This window comes from Scyliorhinus torazame, chromosome 12 (genome assembly GCF_047496885.1).
Source record: "Scyliorhinus torazame isolate Kashiwa2021f chromosome 12, sScyTor2.1, whole genome shotgun sequence".
Taxonomy (NCBI): Eukaryota; Metazoa; Chordata; class Chondrichthyes; order Carcharhiniformes; family Scyliorhinidae; genus Scyliorhinus; species Scyliorhinus torazame.
Window position 1 is genome coordinate 71,237,422 of NC_092718.1, and position 25,886 is coordinate 71,263,307.

Here is a 25,886-nt window from a genome sequence, read left to right on the forward strand (position 1 = left end):
CCTGTGGTCACTCTCTGGCCCCTGTGGTCACTCTCCGGACCCTGTAGCCACTCTCTGGTCCCTGTGGTCACTCTCTGGCCCCTGTGGTCACTCTCTGGCCCCTGTGATCACTCTCTGGCCCCTCTGGTCACTCTCTGGCCCCTATTGCCACTCTCTGGTTCCTGTGGTCACTCTCCGGACCTTGTGGTCACTCTCTGGCCCCTATGGGCACTCTCTGGCCCCTATAGCCACTCTCTGGTTCCTGTGGTCACTCTCCGGACCTCGTGGTCACTCTCTGGTTCCTGTGGTCATTCTCTGGACCTGGTGTCTCTCTTTGGACACTGGGACAACTCATGCCCCTGTGGCACTCTCTGTATCCTGTGATCACTCTCCGGACACAGGTATCACTCTCTGGCCCCTGTGGTCACTCTCTGGCTCCTGTGGTCACTCTCTGGCCGCTGTGGTCACTCTCCGGACCCTGTGCCCCCTCTCCGGACTCTGTGGTCACTCTCCGGACCCTGTGGTCACTCTCTGGTTCATGTGGTCACTCTCTGGTTCCTGTGGTCACTCTCCAGACCCTGTGGTCACTCTCTGGCCCCTATGGTCACTCTCCGGACCCTGTGGTCACTCTGGTTCCTGTGGTCACTCTCTGGTTCCTGTGGTCATTCTCTGGACCTGGTGTCTCTCTCTGGAGGCTGGGACAACTCTCATGCCCCTGTGGTCACTCTGTGTCCTGTGATCACTCTCTGGACACAGATATCACTCTCTGGCCCCTGTGATCACTCTCTGGCCTCTGGGGGTCACTTTCCTGCCCCTGGGGGTCACTTTCTGGACCCTGTGGTCACTCTCTGGCCCCTGGGGGTCATTCTTCTGTCCCTGGGGGTTACACGCTGGACCTGGGGCCATTGTCCGGGCCCTGCATTCACTCTCCAGCCACTGTGGGTCACTCTCCGGACCCGAACTCTCGGTGTTGAACCCACCTTAGCTGCCTCTGCTGTTACCTGTCCTGTTTGCCCCTGATGGGAACTCCCGCCTCGTCCTGTCCCGGGACACTCTCGCTTCCCACTTAGTTGAACAGACTGAGTATTGACTCGGGCGGAGCAAGATCTGGGAGAAGGAGGATGTCCCAAACTGCAATTGGCCGCTCCGACAGGGCAGAGGGAGGCTGGACGGCAATAAAAACCAAACCAACATCTTCCTGCGCACATTGCGCCGGGAGCGGACATCCAGGTAAGACACAAACCCCAATTTCCCCAGGAGTTCACAGAGAAACAGCAAGATCCCATGGTGGGGCTGGAGGGAGGGTATCGTCACAGGAGGGGTGCGATCAGAGAGACAGCGGGGGTGGGGGGCGGGGGGGGGGGGGGGGGTCCTCTGGTCCTGGGACCCAGCGCAGTAGGGAGCGGAAAATCTCCTCTGGTCCTGGGACCCAGCGCAGTGGGGAGCGGAAAATCGCCTCTGAACCTGGGACCCAGCGCAGTGGGGAGCGGAAAATCGCCTCTGGTCCTGGGACCCAGTGCAGTGGGGAGCGGATATCTCCTCTGGTCCTGGGACCCAGCGCAGTGGGGAGCGGATATCTCCTATGGTCCTGGGACCCAGCGCAGTGGGGAGCGGAAAATCGCCTCTGAACCTGGGACGCAGTGCAGTGGGGAGCGGATATCTCCTCTGGTCCTGGGACCCAGCGCAGTGGGGAGCGGATATCTCCTGTGGTCCTGGGACCCAGCGCAGTGGGGAGCGGATATCTCCTGTGGTCCTGGGACCCAGCGCAGTGGGGAGCGGAAAATCGCCTCTGGTCCTGGGACCCAGCGCAGTGGAGAGCGGATATCTCCTATGGTCCTGGGACCCAGCGCAGTGGGGAGCGGAAAATCCCCTCCTCTGATCCTGGGACCCAGCGCAGCGGGAAGCGGAAAATCTCCTCCTCTGATCCCGGGACACAGCACAGTGGGGAGCGGAAAACCTCCTCTGATCCTAGGACCCAGCGCCGCGGAAAATCTCCTCTGATCCCGGGACCCAGCTTAGCGGGGAGCGGAAAATCTCCTCTGATCCTGGTACACAGCACAGTGGGAGCAGAAAATCTCTCTGATCTTGGGACCGAGGGCAGTGGGGAGCGGAAAATCTCTCTGATCTTGGGACCGAGTGCAGTGGGGAGCGGAAAATCTCTCTGATCTTGGGACCGAGCGCAGTGGGGAGCGGAAAATCTCTCTGATCTTGGGACCGAGCGTAGTGGGGAGCGGGAAATCTCTCTGATCTTGGGACCGAGCGCAGTGGGGAGCGGAAAATCTCTCTGATCTTGGGACCAAGCTCAGTGGGGAGCGGAAAATCTCTCTGATCTTGGGACCGAGCGCAGTGGGGAGCGGAAAATCTCTCTGATCTTGGGACCGAGCGCAGTGGGGAGCGGAAAATCTCTCTGATCTTGGGACCGAGCGCAGTGGGGAGCGGAAAATCTCTCTGATCTTGGGACCGAGCGCAGTGGGGAGTGGAAAATCTCTCTGATCTTGGGACCGAGCGCAGTGGGGAGCGGAAAATCTCTGCGGTTCGGCAAAGGAATGGCATAACCACAGTGAATCCTGTTCAGTGAATGCCCTAACTCCACCCGGCCTTCACTCCACCCCCCCTCACTGCGCCACCTCTCCCTCATTCCTCTCCCTCCCCCTCACTCCTCTCCGTCCCCCTCACTCCACCCCCTCTGCCTCACTCGTCTCACTCCCCCTCACTCCTCTTCTTCCCGTCATCACTCCTTCCCCTCTCTCCGTCACTCCGCCCCTTCCCCCAATCTCCCTCAGCCTCCTCCCTCCAATCCACAGGGAGCAAGTGCAGCCCAAGAAATCAAACCAGTGAGTGTCCCGTCTCCATCTAAACTCGCTGCACTCACTCTGCCTCCTCATCACCCTCCTTCCCTCACTCCTCCTCTCCCTCACCGCCCTCCTTCCCTCACTCCTCCTCTCCCTAACCGCCCTCCTTCCCTCATTCGTCCTCTCCCTCATCGCCCTCCTTCCCTCACTCCTCCTCTCCCTCACCACCCTCCTTCCCTCACTCCTCCTCTCCCTAACCGCCCTCCTTCCCTCATTCGTCCTCTCCCTCATCGCCCTCCTTCCCTCACTCCCCCTCTCCCTCACCACCCTCCTTCCCTCACTCCTCCTCTCCCTAACCGCCCTCCTTCCCTCACTCCCCCTCTCCCTCATTCCCCCTCTCCCTCACCCTCACTCCTCTCCCTCACCTCCCTCCTTCCCTCCCCTCACTCCACCACTCCATCACCACCCTCCTTCCCTCACTCCTCCTCTCCCTCACCGCCATCCTTCCCTCACTCCCCCTCTCCCTCACCGCCCTCCTTCCCTCATTCATCCTCTCCCTCACCTCCCTCCTTCCCTCACTCCGTCTCTCCCTTACCGCCCTCCTTCATTCACTCCCCCTCTCCCTCACCGCCCTCCTTCCCTCATTCATCCTCTCCCTCACCTCCCTCCTTCCCTCACTCCGTCTCTCCCTTACCGCCCTCCTTCATTCACTCCCCCTCTCTCTCACTCCCCCTCTCCCTCACTCCTCTCCCTCACCGCCCTCCTTCCCTCACTCCTCCTCTCCCTCACCACCCTCCTTCCCTCACTCCTCCTCTCCCTAACCGCCCTCCTTCGTCCTCTCCCTCATCGCCCTCCTTCCCTCACTCCCCCTCTCCCTCATTCCCCCTCTCCCTCACCCTCTCCCTCACTCCTCTCCCTCACCTCCCTCCTTCCCTCCCCTCACTCCACCACTCCATCACCACCCTCCTTCCCTCACTCCTCCTCTCCCTCACCGCCATCCTTCCCTCACTCCCCCTCTCCCTCACCGCCCTCCTTCCCTCATTCATCCTCTCCCTCACCTCCCTCCTTCCCTCACTCCGTCTCTCCCTTACCTCCCTCCTTCATTCACTCCCCCTCTCTCTCACTCCCCCTCTCCCTCACTCCTCTCCCTCACCGCCCTCCTTCCCTCACTCCCTCATTCCCCCTCTCCCTCACTCCCCTCTCCCTCACTCATCCTCTCCCTCACCGCCCTCCTTCCCTGACTCCTCCTCTACCTCACTCATCCTCTCCCTCACCGCACTCCTCTTCCTCACTCCCCCTCTCCCTCACCCCCCCTCTCCCTCACTCCTCTCCCTCAATCTTCCTCTCCTTCAATCCTGCTATCCCTCACTCCCCCTCTCCCTCACTCCTCTCCCTCACTCCTCTCCTTCAGCTCCCTCCTTCCCTCACTCCGTCTCTCCCTCACAGCCCTCCGTCCCTCACTCCCCCTCTCCTTCACTCCCCCTCTCCCTCACGCACCCTCTCCCTCACTCCCCCTCAGTCACCCTCTCCCTCACTCACCCTCTCCCTCACTCCTCTCCCTCACTCCTCTCCCTCACCACCCTCTTTCCCTGACTCCTCCTCTACCTCACTCATCCTCTCCCTCACCGCACTCCTCTTCCTCACTCCTCTCCCTCACTCCCCCTCTCCCTCACTCCCCCTCTCCCTCGCTCTCACACCCCCTCTCCCTCACTCCATTCCTCTCCCTCACTCCATTCCTCTCCCTCACTCACCCTCTCCCTCACTCACCCTCTCCCTCACTCACCCTCTCCCTCACTCCCCTTCTCCCTCACTCCCCCTCTCCCTCACTCCTCTCCCTCACTTCCCACCCCCTCACTCCAATACTTTCCCTCACTCCAATCGTCTCCCTCACGCCCCCTCTCCCTCACTCCCCACTCTCTCTCTCCCTGCTCCCCACTCTCTCTCCCTGCTCCCCACTCTCTCTCCCTGCTCCCCACTCTCTCTCCCTGCTCCCCACTCTCTCTCCCTCACTCCAATCCTCTCCCTCACTCCCCCTCACTCCAATCCTCTCCCTCACTCCCCCTCACTCCAATCCTCTCCCTCACTCCCCCTCACTCCAATCCTCTCCCTCACTCCCGGTAACCCGCACTCCGCCCCCTCTCCCGCACTCCGCCCCCCCTCCCGCACTCCGCCCCCCCTCCCGCACTCCGCCCCCCCTCCCCCACTCCGCCCCCCCCTCCCCCACTCCGCCCCCCCCTCCGCCCCCCCCTCCCCCACTCCGCCCCCCCCTCCCCCACTCCGCCCCCCCCCTCCCCCACTCCGCCCCCCCCCTCCCCCACTCCGCCCCCCCTCCCCCACTCCGCCCCCCCTCCCCCACTCCGCCCCCCCTCCCCCACTCCGCCCCCCCCCTCCCCCACTCCGCCCCCCCTCCCCCACTCCGCCCCCCCCCTCCCCCACTCCGCCCCCCCCTCCCCCACTCCGCCCCCCCCTCCCCCACTCCGCCCCCCCCTCCCCCACTCCGCCCCCCCCTCCCCCACTCCGCCCCCCCCTCCCCCACTCCGCCCCCCCTCCCCCACTCCGCCCCCCCCTCCCCCACTCCGCCCCCCCCTCCCCCACTCCGCCCCCCCCTCCCCCACTCCGCCCCCCCCTCCCCCACTCCGCCCCCCCCTCCCACACTCCGCCCCCTCTCCCACACTCCGCCCCCTCTCCCACACTCCGCCCCCTCTCCCACACTCCGCCCCCTCTCCCACACTCCGCCCCCTCCCTCATTCCACCCTGCTTCTCACTCCGCCCCCTCACTATTAATCAGTTCCCTCCATCTCACTCCGCCCCTCAATTTGTTCCCTCACACTGCTCCCTTTCCCTCATACAGCCCCCTCTCTTTTAAGCCATTCCCCCTCCCTCACTCTACTCTCCCTCCCTCCCTCACTTCACTCCTCCCGCTCTCCCTCACACCAGTCTACCTCTGCTCCGCGCCCTCTCCCTCGCTCCGCCTCCTCTCCTTCACTCCGCCCCTCGACATCACTACGCCCCCTCACCCTCATTCCGCACCTGCTCCCTCACTCTTCCCCTCTACCTCACTCAGCACCCCCTCAATCCACCCTCTTTCCCTCAGTACACTCCCGTCCCGTACACCACCCCGTCCCTCACTCCGCCCCCTGTCCCTCATTCGCCCCTGTCCCTCACTCTGCCCCCTGTCCCTCACTCCGCCCCCTCTCCCTGACACTCCCCCTCTCCCTCACTCCACCTCACCTCCCTCACTCCGCGCCCTCTCCATCAGTCCGCCCCCCGTCTCCCTCACTCTGCCCCCTCTCCCTCACGCCGCCCCCTCTCCCTCACGCCGCCCCCTTTCCCTAACACTGTCCCTCTCCCTCACTCTGACCCTCTCCCTCACTTCCCCCTCCCTCCTCACTCTGCACCCTCTCTCGTACTCCGTTCCCTCCCTATCACTCCACCCCTCAAACCGTTCACTCACACCGTTCCCTCTCCCTCACCCTCATACCAACCCCTCTCCCTCAAACCAACCCCTCTCCCTCACACCAACCCCTCTCCCTCACTCTGGACCCTCTCCCTCACTCTGTCTCCTCCCCCTAACTCCGCCCCCTCTCCCTCACTCTGCCGCCTCTCCCTCACTCCGCCGCCTCTCCCTCACTCCGCCGCCTCTCCCTCACTCTGCCGCCTCTCCCTCACTCTGCCCCTTCTGCCTCTTTCCACCTCCTCTCCCTCACTCCGCATCCTCTCTCTCACTCCGCCCCAATCTCTCACACCGCCGCAATCCCACTCTCCGCCCCCAATCCCACTCTCCGCCCCCAATCCCTCACTCCGCCCCCAATCCCTCACTCCGCCCCCAATCCCTCACTCCGCCCCCAATCCCTCACTCCGCCCCCAATCCCACTCTCCGCCCCCAATCCCTCACTCCGCCCCCAATCCCTCACTCCGCCCCCAATCCCTCACTCCGCCCCCAATCCCTCACCCCGCCCCCAATCCCTCACTCCACCCCCAATCCCTCACTCCACCCCCAATCCCTCACTCCACCCCCAATCCCTCACTCTGCCCGCTCTCCCTTACTCCGGCCCTCCCTCACACCGTCTCCTCCCCTAACTCCGCCCCCTCCCCCTCACCTGGCCCCCTCTCACTCACTCCGCCCCCTCTCCCTCACTACGTCGCCTCTCCCTCACTCTGCCGCCTCTCCCTCACTCTGCCCCCTCTGCCTCTTTCCACCTCCTCTCCCTCAGTCCGCACCCTCTCCCTCCTTCCGCACCCTCTCCCTCACTCCGCCCCCTGTCCCTCAATCCACCCCCTCTCCCTCACGCCGCTCCCTCCCTCTCACTTTGCCCTCTGTCCCTCACGCCACCCCTCTCCCTCACACCGCCCCCCTCCCTCACTCGACCGCCTCTCCCACTCTCCGCCCTCTCTCCCACACTCCTCCCCCTCCCTCACACTCCGCCCCCACTCCCACACTCCGCCCCCTCTCCCACACTCCGCCCCCTCTCCCACACTCCGCCCCCTCTCCCACACTCCGCCCCCTCTCCCACACTCCGCCCCCTCTCCCACACTCCGCCCCCTCTCCCACACTCCGCCCCCTCTCCCACACTCCGCCCCCTCTCCCACACTCCGCCCCCTCTCCCACACTCCGCCCCCTCTCCCACACTCCGCCCCCTCTCCCACACTCCGCCCCCTCTCCCACACTCCGCCCCCTCTCCCACACTCCGCCCCCTCTCCCACACTCCGCCCCCTCTCCCACACTCCGCCCCCTCTCCCACACTCCGCCCCCTCTCCCACACTCCGCCCCCTCTCCCACACTCCGCCCCCTCTCCCACACTCCGCCCCCTCTCCCACACTCCGCCCCCTCTCCCACACTCCGCCCCCTCTCCCACACTCCGCCCCCTCTCCCACACTCCGCCCCCTCTCCCACACTCCGCCCCCTCTCCCACACTCCGCCCCCTCTCCCACACTCCGCCCCCTCTCCCACACTCCGCCCCCTCTCCCACACTCCGCCCCCTCTCCCACACTCCGCCCCCTCTCCCACACTCCGCCCCCTCTCCCACACCCCGCCCCCAATCCCCAACTCAGCCCTCAAATCCCCACTCCACCCCTAATCCCTCACTCTGTTCCATTGTGCCGCTCCCTGCCTCTCACTCTGCTCCCTTCCTCTCAATCAGTTCCCTCCCTCTCACGCCACTCATTCATTTAGTTCCCTCACGCCGCACCCTCTCCCTCACAATACCCCCTCTCTTTTATGCCGTTTCCCCTCCCACACTCTGCTCTCTCTCCCTCCGTATGCTCACTCATACTATCCCTTCCCTTTCACTCCGTTCACTCCCTCCAGCCACCCCCTCTCCCTCACTCCGCCCACCCCCTCTCCCTCACTCCGCCCACCCCCTCTCCCTCACTCCGCCCACCCCCTCTCCCTCACTCCGCCCCCAATCCCACACTCCGACCCCAATCCCACACTCCGACCCCAATCCCACACTCCGACCCCAATCCCACACTCCGACCCCAATCCCACACTCCGCCCCCAATCCCACACTCCGCCCCCAATCCCACACTCCGCCCCCAATCCCACACTCCGCCCCCAATCCCACACTCCGCCCCCAATCCCACACTCCGCCCCCAATCCCACACTCCGCCCCCAATCCCACACTCCGCCCCCAATCCCACACTCCGCCCCCAATCCCACACTCCGCCCCCAATCCCACACTCCGCCCCCAATCCCACACTCCGACCCCAATCCCACACTCCGACCCCAATCCCACACTCCGCCCCATTCCCACACTCCGCCCCCAATCCCACACTCCGCCCCCAATCCCACACTCCGCCCCCAATCCCACACTCCGCCCCCAATCCCACACTCCGCCCCCAATCCCACACTCCGCCCCCAATCCCACACTCCGCCCCCAATCCCACACTCCGCCCCCAATCCCACACTCCGCCCCCAATCCCACACTCCGACCCCAATCCCACACTCCGACCCCAATCCCACACTCCGACCCCAATCCCACACTCCGACCCCAATCCCACACTCCGACCCCAATCCCACACTCCGACCCCAATCCCTCACTCCGCCCCATTCCCTCACTCCGCCCCAATCTCTCACTCCGCCCCAATCCCTCACTCCGCTCCCAATCCCTCATTCCGCTCCAATCCCTCACTCCGCCCCCAATCCCTCACTCCGCCCCCTATCCCTTACTCCGCCCCCAATCTCTCACCTCGCCCCAAGCCCCAACTCAGCCCCCATATCCCCATTCCACTCCCTCCCTCTCGCACTTCTCCCTCCCTCTCACTCCGCCCCCTCACGCAGGCCGCTCTCTCTCCCTCACTCTTCCCCCTCCCCAGTTACTTCTCCCCCTCTCCCTCACTCTGCCACTTCTCCCTGGCCCTCTCACTCTCCCTCGCTCTGCACCCTCTCCCTCACTCTGCCCCCTCTCCCTCACTCCGCCCCCTCTCCCTCACTCCGCCCCCTCTCCCTCACTCCGCCCCCTCTCCCTCACTCCGCCCCCTCTCCCTCACTCCGCCCCCTCTCCCTCACTCCGCTCCCTCTCCCTCACTCTGCACCCTCTCCCTCACTCTGCCCCCTCTCCCTCACCCGCACCCTCTCCCTCACTCCGCCCCCTCTCCCTCACTGTGCCCCCTCTCCCTCACTCCGCCCCCTCTCCCACACTCTGCCCCCTCTCCTTCACTCCGCCCCCTCACCCTCAGTCAGCCCCCTCTCCCTCAGTCTGCCCCCTTGCCCTCAGTTCACCCCCTCTCCCTCACTCCACCCTCTCTCCCTCACGCTGGTCCCATCTCCCTTTCCCTCTCCATCACTCCGCTCCCTCACTCTGCCCCCTCTCCCTCACTCTGCCCCCTCCCTCACTCTGCCTTCTCTCCCTCACTCCGCCCCCTCTCCCTCACTCCGCCCCCTCTCCCTCACTCCGCCCCCCTCTCCCTCACTCCGCCCCCTCTCCCTCACTCCGCCCCCTCTCCCTCACTCCACCCCTTCCTTACTCCGCCCCCCCTCGTCCCCATGCCGCCCCCGCTCCCTCATGCCGTCGCCACTCCCTCACTCCGTCCCCTCTACCCCACACCGCCCCCACTCCCTCACTCCGCCCCCTCTCCCCTACACCCCGCCCGCTCGCCCTCATGCCGTCCCTTCTCCCTCACTCCGCCTCCTCTTTTTCTGTACCTCACTTCACTCCTTCCCCCTCAATCTCCTTACCCTCCTCCCTCAAATTCACAGGGAGCTGGAACCACCCAAATAAATGGCCTCCACCTGTCCCTGTGTAACAGGCTCGAGGGGGCTGAATGGGCCTCCTCCTGTTCCTGTAGCAACAGGTTCGAGGCGGCTGAATGGGCCTCCTCCTGTTCCTGTAGCAACAGGTTCGAGGCGGCTGAATGGGCCTCCTCCTGTTCCTGTGGTAACAGGCTTGAGGGCTGAATGGGCCTCCTCCTGTTGGTTTGATTGTAGTGGTCTTTAAGTGAGATGGTTGGTTTTCAGATGCTGAATTTTCTGTCTCTCCAGGCTTTTTACATGATGGGCACCGTGAGGCTCCTGTTCGTTTGTGCGGCCCTTCACTTGGGTAAGTTCCAGAATTGAAAATCTTCTCATTCTGCCTCGTGCTGCCCGACCTCGGTCTTTGCAGAATGTTCTGAGCAATGATCAAAGTCAGCCAGTTCAAATGGTGGAAGGGGAATGGATAAACAGGGGGAAGTGGACAAAGTGAAGAGAAGGGGGCGATGGGTGAGATGAGGGAAGAGACGGGGAGGCGAGAGGGACGGGAGGGTGAGGGGCAAAGCATAATTTGTGTCGGGAGAAATGGAATTTGGGTTGGGAGAGAAGGCAGAAGTACCTGCCGCACGGGCACTCCCATATTGCAGCTTACCCCCCTTCTCCACACATGCTGGTGCCCAGAGACCAGCCACATCCCAGTCACACCTGCTCAGCATCTCCTCACACCCGCTCAGCATCTCCTCACACCCGCTCAGCATCTCCTCACACCCGCTCTCCCCTACTCACTCCCGCTCTCCCCTACTCACTCCCCCTCTCCCCGACTCACTCCCCCTCTCCCCCTACTCACTCCCACTCTCCCCCTACTCACTCCCCACTCTCCCCCTACTCACTCCCGCTCTCCCCTACTCACTCCCGCTCTCCCCTACTCACTCCCGCTCTCCCCTACTCACTCCCGCTCTCCCCTACTCACTCCCCCTCTCCCCTACTCACTCCCCCTCTCCCCTACTCACTCCCCCTCTCCCCCTACTCTCTCCCCCTACTCACTCCCACTCTCCCCCTACTCACTCCCGCTCTCACCCTACTCACTCCCGCTCTCCCCTACTCACTCCCGCTCTCCCCTACTCACTCCCGCTCTCCCCTACTCACTCCCGCTCTCCCCTACTCACTCCCGCTCTCCCCTACTCACTCCCGCTCTCCCCTACTCACTCCCGCTCTCCCCCTACTCACTCCCCCTCTCCCCCTACTCACTCCCCCTCTCCCCCTACTCACTCCCGCTCTCCCCTACTCACTCCCCCTCTCCCCCTACTCACTCCCGCTCTCCCCCTACTCACTCCCGCTCTCCCCTACTCACTCCCGCTCTCCCCCCTACTCACTCCCGCTCTCCTCCTACTTACTCCCGCTCTCCCTACTCACTCCCGCTCTCCCCTACTCACTCCCGCTCTCCCCTACTCACTCCCGCTCTCTTCCTACTCACTCCCGCTCTCCCCTACTCACACCCCCTCACCCCCTACTCACTCCCGCTCTCCCCCTACTCACTCCCGCTCTCCTACTACTCACTCCCGCTCTCCCCTTACTCACTCCCGGTCTCTCCGTACTCACTCCCGCTCTCTCCCTACTCACTCCCGCTCTCTCCCTACTCACTCCCGCTCTCTCCCTACTCACTCCCCTCTCCCCCTACTCACTCCGCTCTCCCCCTAATCACGCCCGCTCACCATCTCCTCACACCCGCTCACCATCTCCTCACACCCGCTCAGCATCTCCTCACACCCGCTCAGCATCTCCTCACACCCGCTCAGCATCTCCTCACACCCGCTCACCATCTCCTCACACCCGCTCACCATCTCCTCACACCCGCTCACCATCTCCTCACACCCGCTCACCATCTCCTCACACCCGCTCACCATCTCCTCACACCCGCTCAGCATCTTCTCACACCCGCTCAGCATCTCCTCACACCCGCTCACCATCTCCTCACACCCGCTCATCGTCTCCTCACACCCGCTCACCATCTCCTCACACCCGCTCATCATCTCCTCACACCCGCTCTCCCCTACTCCCTCCCACTCTCCCCCTACTCACTCCCGCTCTCCCCTACTCACTCCCGCTCTCCCCTACTCACTCCCGCTCTCTCACTACTCACTCCCGCTCTCCCCTACTCACACCCCCTCACCCCCTACTCACTCCCGCTCTCCTACTACTCACTCCCGCTCTCCCCTTACTCACTCCCGGTCTCTCCTTACTCACTCCCGCTCTCTCCCTGCTCACTCCCGCTCTCTCCCTACTCACTCCCGCTCTCTCCCTACTCACTCCCCCTCTCCCCCTACTCACTCCCGCTCTCCCCCTAATCACGCCCGCTCAGCATCTCCTCACACACGCTCATCATCTCCTCACACCCGCTCACCATCTCCTCACACCCACTCACCATCTCCTCACACCCACTCACCATCTCCTCACACCCACTCACCATCTCCTCACACCCGCTCAGCATCTCCTCACACCAGCTCAGCATCTCCTCACACCCGCTCACCATCTCACACCTGCTCACCATCTCCTCACACCCGCTCACCATCTCCTCACACCTGCTCACCATCTCCTCACACCAGCTCACCATCTCCTCACACCTGCTCACCATCTCCTCACACCCGCTCACCATCTCCTCACACCCGCTCACCATCTGCTCACACACGCACACCATCTCCTCACACCCGCTCAGCATCTCCTCACACCCGCTCACCATCTCCTCACACCCGCTCACCATCTCCTCACACCCGCTCACCATCTCCTCACACCCGCTCACCATCTCCTCACACCCGCTCAGCATCTCCTCACACCCGCTCAGCATCTCCTCACACCCGCTCAGCATCTCCTCACACCCGCTCACCATCTCCTCACACCCGCTCAGCATCTCCTCACACCCGCTCACCATCTTCTCACACCCGCTCAGCATCTCCTCACACCCGCTCACCATCTCCTCACACCCTCTCAGCATCTCCTCACACCCGCTCACTATCTCCTCACACACGCTCATCATCTACTCACACCCGCTCACCATCTCCTCACACACGCTCATCATCTACTCACACCCGCTCACCATCTCCTCACACCTGCTCGTCAACTCCTCACACCCGGTCATAATCTCCTCACACCCGCTCTCCCCTACTCACTCCCGCTCTCCCCCTACTCACTCCCGCTCTCCCCCTACTCACTCCCGCTCTCCCCTACTCACTCCCGCTCTCCCCTACTCACTCCCGCTCTCCCCCTACTCACTCCCGCTCTCCCCTAACTCACTCCCGCTCTCCCCTAACTCACTCCCCCTCTCCCCTACTCACTCCCCCTCTCCCCCTACTCACTCCCGCTCTCGCCCTACTCACTCCCGCTCTCCCCCTACTCACTCCCGCTCTCCCCCTACTCACTCCCGCTCTCCCCCTAATCACACCCGCTCTCACCCTAATTACACTCGCTCTCCCCCTACTCACTCCCGCTCTCCCCTACTCACTCCCCCTCTCCCCCTACTCACTCCCGCTCTCCCCTACTCACTCCCCCTCTCCCCCTACTCACTCCCCCTCTCCCCCTACTCACTCCAGCTCGGCCCCTACTCACTCCCACTCTCCCCCTACTCATTCCCACTCTCCCCCTACTCACTCCCACTCTCCCCCTACTCACTCCCACTCTCCCCCTACTCACTCCCACTCTCCCCCTACTCACTCCCGCTCTCCCCCTACTCACTCCCGCTCTCCCCCTACTCACTCCCGCTCTCCCCCTACTCACTCCCGCTCTCCCCCTACTCACGCCCGCTCTTCCCCTACTCACTCCCGCTCTCCCCCTACTCACTCCCACTCTCCCCCTACTCACTCCCGCTCTCTCCTACTCACTCCCACTCTCCCCCTACTCACTCCCGCTCTCTCCCTACTCACTCCCGCTCTCCCCTACTCACTCCCGCTCTCCCCTACTCACTCCCACTCTCTCCCTACTCACTCCTGCTCATCCCCTACTCACTCCCGCTCTCCCCCTACTCACTCCCACTCTCCCGCCACTCACTCCCACTCTCTCCCCACTCACTCCTGCTCACCCACTACTCACTCCCACTCTCCCCCTGCTCACTCCCGCTCTCCCCTACTCACTCCCGCTCTCCCCCTACTCACTCCCGCTCTCTTCCCACTCACTCCCGCTCTCCCCCTACTCACTCCCGCTCTCCCCCTACTCACTCCAGCTCTCCTCCCACTCACTCCCACTCTCCCCCTACTCACTCCCGCTCTCCCCATACTCACTCCGGCTCTCTCCCTACTCACTCCAGCTCTCCCCCTACTCACTCCCACTCTCCCGCTACTCACTCCCGCTCTTCCCCTACTCATTCCCGCTCTCCCCCTACTCACTCCCGCTGCCCCCCTACTCACTCCCGCTCTCCTCCTTCTCACTACCACTCTCCCTACTCACTCCTACTCACCCCCTACTCACTTCCGCTCTCCCCTACTCACTCCCACTCTCTCCCTACTCACTCCTGCTTACCCCCTACTCTCTCCCGCTCTCCCCCTACTCACTCCCACTCTCCCGCTACTCACTCCCACTCTCTCCCCACTCACTCCTGCTCACCCACTACTCACTCCCACTCTCCCCCTGCTCACTCCCCCTCTCCCCCTACTCACTCATGCTCTCCCCTACTCACTCTCGCTCTCTTCCCACACACTCTCGCTCTCTTCCCACTCACTCCCACTCTCCCCCTACTCACTCCCACTCTCCCCCTACTCACTCCCACTCTCCCCCTACTCACTCCCACTCTCCCCCTACTCACTCCCACTCTCCCCCTACTCACTCCCGCTCTCCCCTACTCACTCCCACTCTCCCCCTACTCACTCCCGCTCTCCCCTACTCACTCCCACTCTCCCCCTACTCACTCCCGCTCTCTCCCTACTCACTCCCGCTCTCCCCTACTCACTCCCGCTCTCCCCTACTCACTCCCACTCTCTCCCTACTCACTCCTGCTCACCCCCTACTCACTCCCACTCTCCCGCTACTCACTCCCACTCTCTTCCCACTCACTCCTGCTCACCCACTACTCACTCCCACTCTCCCCCTGCTCACTCCCGCTCTCCCCTACTCACTCCCGCTCTCCCCCTACTCACTCCCGCTCTCTTCCCACTCACTCCCGCTCTCCCCCCTACTCACTCCCGCTCTCCCCCTACTCACTCCAGCTCTCCTCCCACTCACTCCCACTCTCCCCCTACTCACTCCCGCTCTCCCCATACTCACTCCGGCTCTCTCCATACTCACTCCAGCTCTCCCCCTACTCACTCCCGCTCTCCCCCTACTCATTCCTGCTCTTCCGCTACTCATTCCCGCTCTCCCCCTACTCACTCCCGCTCTCCACCTTCTCACTACCACTCTCCCTACTCACTCCTACTCACCCCCTACTCACTTCCGCTCTCCCCTACTCACTCCCACTCTCTCCCTACTCACTCCTGCTCACCCCCTACTCACTCCCACTCTCTCCCTACTCACTCCCGCTCTCCCCCTACTCACTCCCGCTCTCCCCTACTCACTCTCGCTCTCCCCCTACTCACTCTCGCTCTCCCCCTACTCACTCTCGCTCTCTTCCCACTCACTCCCGCTCTCCCCCTACTCACTCCCGCTCTCCCCTACTCACTCCCGCTCTCTGCCTCTACTCACTCCCGCTCTCCCCTACTCACTCCCGGTCTCCCCCTACTCACTCCCACTCTCTCCCTACGCACTCCCAATCTCCCCCTACTCACTCCCGGTCTCTCCCTCTACTCACTCCCGCTCTCGCCCTACTCACTCCCGGTCTCCCCCTACACACTCCCACTCTCTCCCTACTCACTCCCAATCTGCCCCTACTCACTCCCGCTCTCACCGTCTACTCACACCCGCTCTCCCCCTACTCACTCCCGGTCTCCCCCTACTCACTCCCACTCTCTCCCTACTCACTCCCACTCTCTCCCTACTCACTCCCGCTCTCTCCCCCTACTCACTCCCACTCTCTCCCTACGCACTCCCAATCTCCCCCTACTCACTCCCGGTCTCTCCCTCTACTCACTCCCGCTCTCGCCCTACTCACTCCCGGTCTCCCCCTACACACACCCACTCTCTCCCTACTCACTCCCAATCTGCCCCTACTCACTCCCGCTCTCACCGTCTACTCACACCCGCTCTCCCCCTACTCACTCCCGGTCTCCCCCTACTCACTCCCGGTCTCCCCCTACTCACTCCCAATCTCCCCCTACTCACTCCCGCTCTCTCCCCCTACTCCCGCTCTCCCCCTACTCACTCCCGCTCTCCCCCTACTCACTCCCGCTCTCTCCCCTACTCACTCCCGCTCTCTCCCCTACTCACTCCCGCTCTCTCCCCTACTCACTCCCGCTCTCCCCTACTCACTCCCGCTCTCCCCCTACTGACTCCCCCTCTCCCCCTACTCACTCCGCTCTCCCCATACGCTCTCCATCTCTCCCCCTCCTCACTCCCACTCTCACCCTACTCACTCCCGCTCTCCCCTACTCACTCCCGCTCTCTTCCTACTCACTCCCACTCTCCCCTACTCACTCCCGCTCTCCCCTACTCACTCCCGCTCTCCTCCTACTCACTCCCGCTCTCCCTACTCACTCCTGCTCACCCCCTACTCACTTCCGCTCTCCACTGCTCACTCCCACTCTCTCCCTACTCACTCCTGCTTACCCCCTACTCACTCCCGCTCTCCCCCTACTCACTCCCACTCTCCCGCTACTCACTCCCACTCTCACCCCACTCACTCCTGCTCACCCACTACTCACTCCCACTCTCCCCCTGCTCACTCCCGCTCTCCCCTACTCACTCCCGCTCTCCCCCTACTCACTCCCGCTCTCTTCCCACTCACTCCCGCTCTCCCCCTACTCACTCCCGCTCTCCCCCTACTCACTCCAGCTCTCCTCCCACTCACTCCCACTCTCCCCTACTCACTCCCGCTCTCCCCTACTCACTCCTGCTCTCCCCCTACTCACTCCCACTCTCCCCCTACTCACTCCCGCTCTCCCCTACTCACTCCCGCTCTCTGCCTCTACTCACTCCCGCTCTCCCCCTACTCACTCCCGGTCTCCCCCTACTCACTGCCACTCTCTCCCTACTCACTCCCAATCTCCCCCTACTCACTCCCGCTCTCTCCCTCTACTCACTCCCGCTCTCCCCCTACTCACTCCCGGTCTCCGCCTACACACTCCCACTCTCTCCCTACTCACTCCCAATCTCCCCCTACTCACTCCCGCTCTCACCGTCTACTCACACCCGCTCTCCCCCTACTCACTCCCGGTCTCCCCCTACTCACTCCCACTCTCTCCCTACTCACTCCCAATCTCCCCCTACTCACTCCCGCTCTCTCCCCCTACTCACTCCCGCTCTCTCCCCCTACTCACTACCGCTCTCCCCCTCCTCACTCCCGCTCTCTCCCCTACTCACTCCCGGTCTCTCCCTCTACACACTCCCGCTCTCGCCCTACTCACTCCCGGTCTCCCCCTGCACACTCCCACTCTCTCCCTACTCACTCCCAATCTGCCCCTACTCACTCCCTCTCTCACCGTCTACTCACACCCGCTCTCCCCCTACTCACTCCCGGTCTCCCCCTACTCACTCCCACTCTCTCCCTACTCACTCCCACTCTCTCCCTACTCACTCCCGCTCTCTCCCCCTACTCACTCCCACTCTCTCCCTACGCACTCCCAATCTCCCCCTACTCACTCCCGGTCTCTCCCTCTACTCACTCCTGCTCTCGCCCTACTCACTCCCGGTCTCCCCCTACACACAACCACTCTCTCCCTACTCACTCCCAATCTGCCCCTACTCACTCCCGCTCTCACCGTCTACTCACACCCGCTCTCCCCCTACTCACTCCCGGTCTCCCCCTACTCACTCCCACTCTCTCCCTACTCACTCCCAATCTCCCCCTACTCACTCCCGCTCTCTCCCCCTACTCCCGCTCTCCCCCTACTCACTCCCGCTCTCCCCCTACTCACTCCCGCTCTCTCCCCCTACTCACTCCCACTCTCTCCCTACGCACTCCCAATCTCCCCCTACTCACTCCCGCTCTCCCCCTACTCACTCCCGCTCTCCCCTACTCACTCCCGCTCTCCCCCTACTGACTCCCCCTCTCCCCCTACTCACTCCGCTCTCCCCATACGCACTCCAGCTCTCCTCCTACTCACTCCCGCTCTCCCCATACGCTCTCCATCTCTCCCCCTCCTCACTCCCACTCTCACCCTACTCACTCCCGCTCTCCCCTACTCACTCCCACTCTCCCCCGACTCACTCCCGCTCTCTTCCTACTCACTCCCACTCTCCCCTACTCACTCCCGCTCTCTTCCTACTCACTCCCGCTCTCCTCCTACTCACTCCCGCTCTCCTCCTACTCACTCCTGCTCACCCCCTACTCACTTCCGCTCTCCACTACTCACTCCCACTCTCTCCCTACTCACTCCTGCTCACCCCCTACTCACTCCCGCTCTCCCCCTACTCACTCCCACTCTCCCGCTACTCACCTCCACTCTCACCCCACTCACTCCTGCTCACCCACTACTCACTCCCACTCTCCCGCTGCTCACTCCCGCTCTCCCCTACTCACTCCCGCTCTCCCCCTACTCACTCCCGCTCTCTTCCCACTCACTCCCGCTCTCCCCCTACTCACTCCCGCTCTCCCCCTACTCACTCCAGCTCTCCTCCCACTCACTCCCACTCTCCCCCTACTCACTCCCGCTCTCCCCTACTCACTCCTGCTCTCCCCCTACTCACTCCCACTCTCCCCCTACTCACTCCCGCTCTCCCCTACTCACTCCCGCTCTCTGCCTCTACTCACTCCCGCTCTCCCCCTACTCACTCCCGGTCTCCCCCTACTCACTGCCACTCTCTCCCTACTCACTCCCAATCTCCCCCTACTCACTCCCGCTCTCTCCCTCTACTCACTCCCGCTCTCCCCCTACTCACTCCCGGTCTCCCCCTACACACTCCCACTCTCTCCCTACTCACTCCCAATCTCCCCCTACTCACTCCCGCTCTCACCGTCTACTCACACCCGCTCTCCCCCTACTCACTCCCGGTCTCCCCCTACTCACTCCCACTCTCTCCCTACTCACTCCCAATCTCCCCCTACTCACTCCCGCTCTCTCCCCCTACTCACTACCGCTCTCCCCCTCCTCACTCCCGCTCTCTCCCCTACTCACTCCCGCTCTCCCCCTACTCACTCCCTCTCTCCCCTACTCACTCCCGCTCTCCCCTACTCACACCCGCTCTCTCCCTACTGACTCCCCGTCTCCCCCCCGCTCTCCCCATAGGCACTCCAGCCCTGCTCCTACTCACTCCCGCTCTCCCCATACGCTCTCCATCTCTCCCCCTCCTCACTCCCGCTCTCCCCCTACTCACTCCCGCTCTCCCCCTACTCACTCCCGCTCTCTCCCCTACTCACTCCCGCTCTCCCCCTACTCCCGCTCTCCCCCTACTCACTCCCGCTCTCCCCCTACTCACTCCCGCTCTCCCCCTACTGACTCCCCCTCTCCCCCTACTGACTCCCCCTCTCCCCCTACTCACTCCCGCTCTCCCCCCTACTCACTCCCGCTCTCCCCCTACTCACTCCCGCTCTCCCCCTACTCACTCCCGCTCTCCCCATACGCACTCCAGCTCTCCTCCTACTCACTCCCGCTCTCCCCATACGCTCTCCATCTCTCCCCCGCCTCACTCCCACTCTCCCCCTACTCACTCCCGCTCTCCCCTACTCACTCCCACTCTCCCCCTACTCACTCCCATTCTCCCCCTACTCACTCCCACTCTCCCCCTACTCACTCCCACTCTCCCCTACTAACTCCCACTCTCACCCTACTCACTCCCGCTCCCCCCTTCTCACTCCCGCTCTCCCCCCACTCACTCCCGCTCTCCCCCTACTCACTCCCGCTCTCACCATACTAACTCCCGCTCTCGCCCTAGTCAATCCCGCTCTCCCCCCACTCACTACCGCTCTGCCCCTACTCACTCCCGCTCTCCCTTACTCACTCCCACTCTCCCCCTACTCACTCCCACTCTCCCCCTACTCACTCCCGCTCTCCCCTACTCTCTCCCACTCTCCCCCTACTCACTCCCGCTCTCTCCCTACTCACACGCACTCTCCCCCTACTCACCCCCGCTCTCCTCCCACTCCCACTCTCCCCCTACTCACTCCCGCTCTCCCCTACTCACTCCCGCTCTCCCCCTACTGACTCCCGCTCTCCCCTACTCACTCCCGCTCTCCCCCTACTGACTCCCGCTCTCCCCATACGCACTCCAGCTCTCCTCCTACTCACTCCCGCTCTCCCCATACGCTCTCCATCTCTCCCCCTCCTCACTCCCACTCTCCCCCTACACACTCCCGCTCTCCCCTACTCACTCCCACTCTCCCCCTACTCACTCCCGCTCTCCCCCTACTCACTCCCGCTCTCCCCCTACTCACTCCCGCTCTCCCCCTACTCACTCCCGCTCTCCCCCTAATCACTCCCGCTCTCCCCTACTCACTCCCGCTTTCCCCTACTCACTCCCGCTCTCCCCTACTCACTCCCGCTCTCCCCTACTCACTCCCACTCTCCCCCTACTCACTCCCGCTCTCTCCCTACTCACTCCCCCTCTCCCCCTAAACACTCCCGCTCACCCCCTACTCACTCCCGCTCTCCCCCTACTCACTCCCGCTCTCCCCCTACTCACTCCCGCTCTCCCCTACTCACTCCCCCTCTCCCCCTACTCACTCCCGCTCTCCCCTACTCACTCCCGCTCTCCCCCTACTCACTCCCACTCTCCCCCTACTCACTCCCGCTCTCCCCCTACTCACTCCCGCTCTCCCCCTACTCACTCCCGCTCTCCCCCTACTCACTCCCGCTCTCCCCTACTCACTCCCACTCTCCCCCTACTCACTCCCGCTCTCCCCTACTCACTCCCACTCTCCCCCTACTCACTCCCGCTCTCTCCCTACTCACTCCCGCTCTCCCCTACTCACTCCCTCTCTCCCCCTACTCACTCCCGCTCTTCCCCTACTCACTCCCGCTCTCCCCCTACTCACTCCCGCTCTCCCCCTACTCACGCCCGCTCTCCCCTACTCACGCCCGCTCTCCCCTACTCATTCCCCCTCTCCCCCTACTCACACCCACTCTCTCCCTACTCACTCCCGCTCTCCCCCTACTCACTCCCACTCTCCCCCTACTCACTCCCGCTCTCCCCTACTCACTCCCGCTCTCCCCTACTCACTCCCGCTCTCCCCCTACTCACTCCCGCTCACCCTCTACTCACTCCCGCTCTTCCCCTACTCACTCCCGCTCTCCCCCTACTCACTCCCGCTCTCCCCCTACTCACTCCCGCTCTCCCTCTACTCACTCCCGCTCTCCCTCTACTCACTCCCGCTCTCCCCCTACTCACTCCCGCTCTCCCTCTACTCAATCCCGCTCTCCTCCTACTCACTCCCGCTCTCCCCCTACTCACTCCCGCTCTCCCCTACTCACTCCCGCTCTCCCCTACTCACTCCCGCTCTCACCTACTCACTCCCGCTCTCACCTACTCACTGCCGCTCTCCCCCGACTCACTCCCGCTCTCTCTCTACTCATTCCCGCTCTCACCCTACTCCCTCCCGCTCTCCACTACTCATTCCCCCTCTCCCCCTACTCACTCCCGCCCTCTCCCTACTCACTCCCACTCTCCCCCTACTCACTCCCACTCTCCCCCTACTCACTCCCACTCTCCCCTACTCACTCCCGCTCTCGCCCTACTCTCTCCTGCTCTCCCCCTACTCACTCCCACTCTGCCCCTACTCACTCCCGCTCTCACCCTACTCACTCCCGCTCTCCCCCTACTCACTCCCGCTCTCCCCTACTCACTCCCACTCTCCCCTACTCACTCCCGCTCTCCCCTACTCACTCCCACTCTCCCCCTACTCACTTCCGCTCTCACCCTACTCACTCCCGCTCTCCCCCTACTCACTCCCGCTCTCCCCTACTCACTCCCACTCTCTCCCTACTCACTCCCCCTCTCCCCCTAAACACTCCCGCTCTCCCCCTACTCACTCCCACTCTCCCCCTACTCACTCCCACTCTCTCCATACTCACTCCCACTCTCCCCTACTCACTCCCGCTCTCGCCCTACTCACTCCCGCTCTCCCCCTACTCACTCCCGCTCTCCCCTACTCACTCCCACTCTCCCCTACTCACTCCCCCTCTCCCCCTACTCACTCCCCCTCCCCCCTACTCACTCCCGCTCTCCCCTACTCACTCCCACTCTCCCCCTACTCACTCCCGCTCTCATCCTACTCACTCCCGCTCTCCCCCTACTCACTCCCGCTCTCCCCTACTCACTCCCACTCTCTCCCTACTCACTCCCCCTCTCCCCCTAAACACTCCCGCTCTCCCCCTACTCACTCCCGCTCTCCCCCTATTCACTCCCACTCTACCCTACTCACTCCCACTCTCCCCTACTCACTCCCGCACTCCCCCTACTCACTCCCGCTCTCCCCCTACTCACTCCCACTCTCTCCTACTCACTCCCGCTCTCCCCTACTCACTCCCGCTCTCCCCTACTCACTCCCACTCTCCCCCTACTCACTCCCGCTCTCGCCCTACTAACTCCCGCTCTCCCCTACTCACTCCCACTCTCCCCCTACTCACTCCCGCTCTCCCACTACTCACTCCCGCTCTCCCCTACTCACTCCCCCTCTCCCCCTACTCACTCCCGCTCTCCCCCTACTCACTCCCGCTCTCCCCCTACTCACTCCCGCTCTCCACTACTCACTCCCGCTCTCCCCCTACTCACTCCTGCTCTCCCCCTACTCACTCCCACTCTGCCCCTACTCACTCCCGCTCTCCCCCTACTCACTCCCGCTCTCCCCTACTCACTCCCGCTCTCCGCCTACTCACTCCCGCTCTCCCCCTACTCACTCCCGCTCTCCCTCTACTCACTCCTGCTCTCCCCCTACTCACTCCCGCTCTCCCCCTACTCACTCCCGCTCTCCCTCTACTCACTCCCGCTATCCCCCTACTCACTCCCGCTCCCCCTCTCCTCCTATTCACTCCCGCTCTCCCCCTACTCATTCCTGCTCTCCCCTAATCACTCCCGCCCTCCCCTACTCACTCCCGCTCTCCCCCTACTCACTCCCGCTCTCCCCCTACTCACTCCCGCTCTCCCCTACTCACTCCCCCTCTCCCCCCACTCACTCCCGCTCTCCCTCTACTCACTCCCACTCTCCCTCTACTCACTCCCGCTCTCCCCCCACTCACTCCCGCTCTCCCCCTACTCACTCCCACTCTCTCCATACTCACTCCCACTCTCCCCTACTCACTCCCGCTCTCGCCCTACTCACTCCCACTCTCCCCCTACTCCCTCCCGCTCTCCCTTACTCACTCCCACTCTCCCCCTACTCACTCCCACTCTCCCCCTACTCACTCCCGCTCTCCCCCTGCTCACTCCCGCTCTCACCCTACTCACTCCCGCTCTCCCCACTCTCTCCCGCTCTCCCCCTACTCACTCCCGCTCTCTCCCTACTCACACCCACTCTCCCCCTACTCACTCCCGCTCTCCTCCCACTCCCACTCTCCCCCTACTCACTCCCGCTCTCCCCCTACTCACTCCCGCTCTCCCCTACTGACTCCCGCTCTCCCCTACTCCCTCCCCCTCTCCCCTTACTCACTCCCGCTCTACCCCTACTCACTCCCGCTCTCCCCCTACTCACTCCCGCTCTCCCCTACTCCCTCCCCCTCTCCCCTTACTCACTCCCGCTCTCCCCCTACTCACTCCCGCTCTCCCCTACTCACTCCCGCTCTCCCCTACTCACTCCCAATGTCCCCCTACTGACTCCTGCTCTCCCCTACTCACTCCCACTCTGCCCCTACTCACTCCCGCTCTCCCCCTACTTACTCCCGCTCTCCCCCTACTCACTCCCTTTCTCCCCCTACTCACTCCCTTTCTCCCCCTACTCACTCCCGCTCTCCCCTACTCACTCCCGCTCTCCCCTACTGACTCCCGCTCTCCCCTTACTGACTTCCCCTCTCCCCCTACTGACTCCCGCTCTCCCCATACGCACTCCAGCTCTCCTCCTACTCACTCCCGCTCTCCCCATACGCTCTCCATCTCTCCCCCTCCTCACTCCCACTCTCCCCTACACACTCCCGCTCTCCCCTACTCACTCCCGCACTCCCCCTACTCACTCCCGCTCTCCCCCTACTCACTCCCACTCTCCCCTACTCACTCCCGCTCTCCCCTATTCACTCCCGCTCTCCCCTACTCACTCCCGCTCTCCCCTACTCACTCCCGCTCTCCCCTACTCACTCCCACTCTCCCCCTACTCACTCCCGCTATCGCCCTACTCACTCCCGCTCTTCCCTACTCACTGCCATTCTCCCACTACTCACTCCCGCTCTCCCCCTACTCACTCCCGCTCTCCCCTAGTCACTCCCGCTCTCCCCTACTCACTCCCCCTCTCCCCCTACTCACTCCCGCTCTCCCCCTACTCACTCCCGCTCTCCCCCTACTCACTCCCGCTCTCCCCTACTCACTCCCGCTCTCCCCTACTCACTCCCGCTCTCCCCTACTCACTCCCGCTCTCCCCCTACTCACTCCCGCTCTCCCCCTACTCACTCCCGCTCTCCCCCTACTCACTCCCGCTCTCCCCCTACTCACTCCCGCTCTCCGCTACTCACTCCCGCTCACCCCCTACTCACTCCCGCTCACCCCCTACTCACTCCCGCTCTCCCCCTACTCACTCCCGCTCCCCCCTACTCACTCCCGCTCTCCCCTACTCACTCCCGCTCTCCCCCTACTGACTCCCGCTCTCCCCTACTCCCTCCCCCTCTCCCCTTACTCACTCCCGCTCTCCCCCTACTCACTCCCGCTCTCCCCTTACTCACTCCCGCTCTCCCCCTACTCACTCCCGCTCTCCCCCTACTCACTCCCTTTCTCCCCCTACTCACTCCCTTTCTCCCCCTACTCACTCCCGCTCTCCCCTACTCACTCCCGCTCTCCCCTACTGACTCCCGCTCTCCCCTTACTGACTTCCCCTCTCCCCCTACTGACTCCCGCTCTCCCCATACGCACTCCAGCTCTCCTCCTACTCACTCCCGCTCTCCCCATACGCTCTCCATCTCTCCCCCTCCTCACTCCCACTCTCCCCCTACACACTACCGCTCTCCCCTACTCACTCCCGCACTCCCCCTACTCACTCCCGCTCTCCCCCTACTCACTCCCACTCTCCCCTACTCACTCCCGCTCTCCCCTATTCACTCCCGCTCTCCCCTACTCACTCCCGCTCTCCCCTACTCACTCCCGCTCTCCCCTACTCACTCCCACTCTCCCCCTACTCACTCCCGCTATCGCCCTACTCACTCCCGCTCTTCCCTACTCACTGCCATTCTCCCACTACTCACTCCCGCTCTCCCCCTACTCACTCCCGCTCTCCCCTAGTCACTCCCGCTCTCCCCTACTCACTCCCCCTCTCCCCCTACTCACTCCCGCTCTCCCCCTACTCACTCCCGCTCTCCCCCTACTCACTCCCGCTCTCCCCCTACTCACTCCCGCTCTCCCCTACTCACTCCCGCTCTCCCCTACTCACTCCCGCTCTCCCCCTACTCACTCCCGCTCTCCCCCTACTCACTCCCGCTCTCCCCCTACTCACTCCCGCTCTCCCCCTACTCACTCCCGCTCTCCGCTACTCACTCCCGCTCACCCCCTACTCACTCCCGCTCACCCCCTACTCACTCCCGCTCTCCCCCTACTCACTCCCGCTCCCCCCTACTCACTCCCGCTCTCCCCTACTCACTCCCGCTCTCCCCCTACTGACTCCCGCTCTCCCCTACTCCCTCCCCCTCTCCCCTTACTCACTCCCGCTCTCCCCCTACTCACTCCCGCTCTCCCCTTACTCACTCCCGCTCTCCCCCTACTCACTCCCCCTCTCCCCTACTCCC

The 25,886-nt window shown here is 63.6% G+C and overlaps 1 protein-coding gene across 1 annotated transcript in view; it reads left to right on the top strand.

Moving 5' to 3' along the window:
• The first annotated feature begins 1,186 nt into the window (after positions 1–1,186).
• fcgbp (Fc gamma binding protein) overlaps positions 1,187–25,886 on the top strand; it is a 317,136-nt gene continuing 292,436 nt past the window's right edge. Inside the window, exons 1-2 of the mRNA XM_072468845.1 lie at positions 1,187–1,209; positions 10,252–10,309. Of these exons, the coding sequence (XP_072324946.1) occupies positions 10,261–10,309 (49 nt within the window). The 5' untranslated portion in view covers positions 1,187–1,209; positions 10,252–10,260. The remainder of the gene's footprint in view (positions 1,210–10,251; positions 10,310–25,886) is intronic.